Raw genomic sequence first — 5000 nt, forward strand, 5'->3', positions numbered from 1 at the left:
TTTCACTTCCCTCATTGGTTTTCCTGTGAGTGTGCCATCCTTTTCAAGGAGTGGCCCTATCCTACAGTGCACCGTAGCTGTTTCTTTGGCATACCTGTAGAAAGCTCTGGGGTTAGTTTTTATGTTGTCTATAGCCCAGGCTTTTTTGTCTGCTCTTTCTTCTCATGGGAGAGTTGTAGACAATTTTCAATTTCCAACAGTTTTATTTTCAGGCGGGACTTTTCACTGCTTTCAATTTGTTTGTTTAGGCGATTTGAAATTTTTGTACGCCGTCTCATTAAATTTCTCTCTCTGGGGATTTTGTTCTTGTGTACAGTGGCCTTTCTCTCTGGGACACATTTGTAGCATATGGCTTGCATTACAGACATGAATTGTTGAAGTATCATGTCGATGTCTGGCGAGGAGAGACATTCAGGTAGTTTGTTTGAGGATCTCTTTCTCAATTTGTTTCCGTTTGCCTTATTGAAGTTCAGCTGGAAAGATTCTGAGGGTTTCTTGTAGGCTGCATGTCCGTGCTCTCTTTTGGCCCGTACATGGTCAGCTCTACCATGTTGTGATCCGAGAGTAGTGTCGGTGTCACTTTCACATTATGGATGAGATCCATATTATTGTGAAGCAGAGATCCAGTGTGTTACCCGCTCTGGTTGGTTGGAGTATTACTTGCTCCATGTACAGGTGTTGTTGGTGAGGTTCAGGAGGGACCTCGCCTGTCCTCGTTCACATCTTGTCATTCCTGGGAGAGAAAGGCCCTCGGGCCATCTGACATTCGGTAGATTGAAGTCTCCCATGAGAAGTACACTTATGTGTTGTTCTAATGTGGTTAGAACTTCTTTATTTTTAAAAGGCAGTCCTCAAACATGCCCATATGACTTGGGGCATCTGGAGGGCGATATGTAGCACACACAACTACATCAAGTTGCCTATGTGTACAATTAGTGTGTCACACACCGAGTTTGAGTATGACAAAAGGACCTGGGGTGTGAGGTCCCCACGGATGTACATAGCAACTCCTCCATGACTTCTTTCTTTCCTGTCGGTCCGTAGTACAACATACTGTGGTATGTGTAATTCCGCATCTGCTATGTCCGGTTTCAGATGCGTTCTGTGAGTGCTATGCATAAGGCTTGATTGCATGCGACAAGTCTCTCAGGAACGGGACTTTTGTCCTGTTACTGTGTGTTAGTAGTCCTCTGATGTTCAGTAGGAGCATCGAGGTGAGGTGTATGCTGTTGCCGGCGGTGTCCACCCTGGGGCCATCTGCTGTGGCGGTCTTGTGAACCGTGGGCAGTTCCATCTGCCGAGCCTGAGCCTGATGGAGCCAGGTTAGCTGCTGTAACATCTTTTGTGCCATGCACAAAAAAGATTCCTGCTCAGCAGCTCCCTTTCAACAACACGTTGGTGGTTGTGGTACGCCACACATCTGCGTACCTCCGTTTGGGGCAGGTGATGCGTGGTCCATCCATTTCCTTTCGGTGGTTGGTTTCTGTGGCAGGGTCCCGGATGTGCAAAGCGGCAGCCTGCACCTTCCTCTCCATGCCGGCAGGCACCTTTCAGGTAGAACCTACATACCCGTGTGCGCTGCTTGTGTCCATCCTTTTTGGCATATGGATAGTTAGGTTTGCCTCTATCCCTGGCTGCCTTGCCCCTTGGCTTTGTCTGAGTTTTAGCTTCAGTTTTTCCTCTTTTTTTGGCCTCTTCATCTCCATGTCCATGGCTTTTGGTGCCGGTAGGAGCATCCGTAACTGGGTTCACCTCCCGGGCAGGCCTCTCGCTGGAGTTTACTTCCTGGGCGTCCACCAGGTGGGGGTGACCCTCCTCATCTGTGCCCGCGTCTCCATCCTTGCCATCTTTACTTTGTTCGCGTTTTTCGCTGTTAAAAATATATATATATATGTATATATATGTATGTATATATATATATATATGTATATATATATATATATAATTATATATTGTTACGAAATCCACCTGCCGTCGCTCAAACTCTTTGGGAAAACCCGGGACCCTACTAAGACGAGCGACGACGATTTTCCGGCCCGATCGATCGGCGAACTCGCCACGGACCCAGGGAGAGAGAGAGAACTCGGTGGGGGGAACGCGGTAGCGAACCCGGCAACCGGCGACTGGAGATAACAACAACAACCACATCAGGAAGAGAGACAAAGAGAGACGGTGGAAGGCAATTGGCTACATTTAACAACAGTTTATACAATTATTACAACATCAAATAAAATACATGCAAGAAAGCAAGAAAACAACAAATCAAAGCATGCAGGTACAATATACAGTTCAGATCAATTAAGACAAATAACGTTCACATTAACAATACAGTTCAAAGTTCTTTAAAGTCTACATTAGAGTCTTTCTCCTTCTTTCTTTGCTTTCCGTAATTCTGTAACAGTTCTTTTCACATATCAAACATAAATAAACATACCGTTACGAGCTACCACAATAGCCAAGTGCCCTCATACCGTAGTCCCTCTCTCTCGCTCTTTAATCCTATCTGTCTGTCTTCCTCTACGCTGCCATTCTCTCGCTTGTCAGCTCCTCAGATTCCCTGTCTGTCCTTCTCTACTGACCGCCCTCATATCAGTCCCGTCTCTGCTAGAGCTGCCGGCCGACTGTCTCGACAGGCTCACATCTCCTGCTTTTTAAAGGGCTGTTTCCTCGAACTTTCTTTCACCTGAAAAGGGTCGAAGGTCTCCCCAGAACTCATCAATCCACCTGAATCTGACAGGACAAAGGATTTACTCACAAAAGTCGGTCGCAAGTAATGTCCCTGAATTGACCCCCACAACAATATGTATATATATATATATATTATATATATATAATATATATATATATATGTATATATGTATATATTGAGTAATTGAATGAATTATCTTATTAGGATAATTCGAAAGATAACCGATACCTGGGTAGCAAATTCACATCAGAAAGAACACGGTTGAAGCTACGTCCCTAGGGCATAGACTACGTGTCTTCGTGCAGAAATTTGTATGTTTATTTTAAAATTATAAGTATATGAAAGAATGCAGTTGAACAACTAGTTAACAAATATCCTTTATTTTCGACATACGTTTCGAAGGCTGCATATTCCTAATTCCGACGGAATAAGGAGTACATTATGCAGATTTGTCATCAGGAAAATCAAGGAACTTATGTCGACATCAAAATGCACAAAAAACTTTTAGCTGACCACTCTTAAGGAGCCCATGGCGATAATGAGTGTCTCTTTATAATGAGTGACGTCAGAGTGGCTGAATGTAGAAGAATCTAGAAGTTTCTAAAGGTTTAAGAGTTCAAACGAAGTAGGAGGAGGGAGGCATAAGAATGGCAAGGTGAGAGAGTGCAGGTCAAAAGAATGGTGGGTTTAAATGATTTCTTTTGTGAATGAGTGCCTGTGTGTGTGACTGTATATAACTGTCTTAATGTGTGTGTGTGTGTGTGTCTGAATGCGTGATTGTGTTTGTGGATGGGTAGATGTCAGAAAACTGACAGCTGTGAGTTGAAAGGTCTGTATCTGTGTGTTCGATTATGTTTACTGTAGGGAAAGGAAAGTAGATAGCGAAAGGGAGAAAGAATCGGGCGAGGTGAGAGGCAACGCAAGAATGGATAGTAGTAATTGGGAATATAAGAAAATCTTTTTGACTATTGGGGTGAAATATAGCAAAAATTTTTTTGGAAATCGAGGGTTATCTATATTAGTCACTATTTATATGAATGAAAGGTGTGTCTTTTCCAGTGTAAACACCTATAGGATCTTTCGACGATTGTGCTTATTAAAGGGCCTTTGGCGAACAAAATATGAAAAAGTTCGGAATTACAGATGCCACAAAATTTTCTGCCTTTATCAAACAGGAAGGACACCGACAAAATGGACCATTCGAGCTTGAACGTAGTGTTATTGATTATATTATACTTTAGTTTGATTTTAATTATTACTTACTACAAATAATTCAATTGTTATTATTATCTCTAATTTTTATTGTTAAAGTGAAAGTATCTGGCATAAAATAGAGAAATGTTTTCGATTCGCTTTTTTAACACATAATACTGAAATAGTAGAGAAGATATGATATTGCTATGGGCTCGCCCTAGGCAAGAAGTTGAACATTTTTTTTTGTCCATGAAACTACATGGACCCTAAGTAAGGCAGGTGTAAACTTTGAATGAAATTGGTTGTGTAGTTCTCAAGTTTTAGGGAATCGTAGTGGAGAAGTTGTGATATTGCTGTGGGCTCGCCCTAGGCAAAAAGAGTGGAGGCCAAGAACTACAGACCTATCTCTCTGACCTCACACATCAGCAAGGTCATGGAACGAATAGTCAGAAGGAAACTAATCACCTTCCTTGAAGAAAATGACTTGCTGCCTGACACCCAACATGGTTTCCGACCAGGAAGAAGCTGCTTAACTCAGCTCCTACAACACTATGACTGGGTGCTGAAACGACTGCTCAAACACTCAAATGTGGAAGTGATATATCTCGACTTTGCAAAGGCCTTTGATAAAGTCGATCATGGAATGCTATGTCACAAACTGCGTGATCTTGGCATTGTTGGAAAATTGGGAGAATGGCTTCATGACTTTCTGAAGGATAGAAGTCAGGTGGTAGTAGCCAATGGGGCCACCTCCAATAACACGCAAATAGTGAGCGGTGTTCCACAAGGCACTGTTTTGGGATCACTACTGTTTATAACGGCCCTCTCAGACATGCCCTCAGCCACGCAGAGAGCCACGATCACAAGTTATGCAGATGATACAAAAGTTTCACAGGCAATACAGAACCCGTAAGACACTATGCACCTGCAATGTGAGCTGGACAAACTTTTGTATGCCGTCTCATTAGAATTTTCCTCTCTCTGGGGATTTTGTTCTTGTGTACAGTGGCCTTTCTCTCTGGGACACATTTGTAACATATGGCTTGCATTACAGACATGAATTGTTGAAGTTGCATGTCGATGTCTGGCGAGGATAGACATTCAGGCCAGTTTTGTT

General features: G+C 42.9%; 1 protein-coding gene across 1 annotated transcript in view; it reads left to right on the forward strand.

The window, feature by feature from the left end:
* LOC115232476 (kynurenine--oxoglutarate transaminase 3) overlaps positions 1-5000 on the forward strand; it is a gene marked incomplete at its 5' end in the record, with an annotated part of 50813 nt that overhangs the window by 6198 nt on the left and 39615 nt on the right. The window contains one exon of the mRNA XM_029802360.2: positions 4024-4029. Within this exon, the coding sequence (XP_029658220.2) occupies positions 4024-4029 (6 nt within the window). The remainder of the gene's footprint in view (positions 1-4023; positions 4030-5000) is intronic.

Source organism: Octopus sinensis, linkage group LG2 (genome assembly GCF_006345805.1).
Source record: "Octopus sinensis linkage group LG2, ASM634580v1, whole genome shotgun sequence".
Classification (NCBI taxonomy): Eukaryota; Metazoa; Mollusca; class Cephalopoda; order Octopoda; family Octopodidae; genus Octopus; species Octopus sinensis.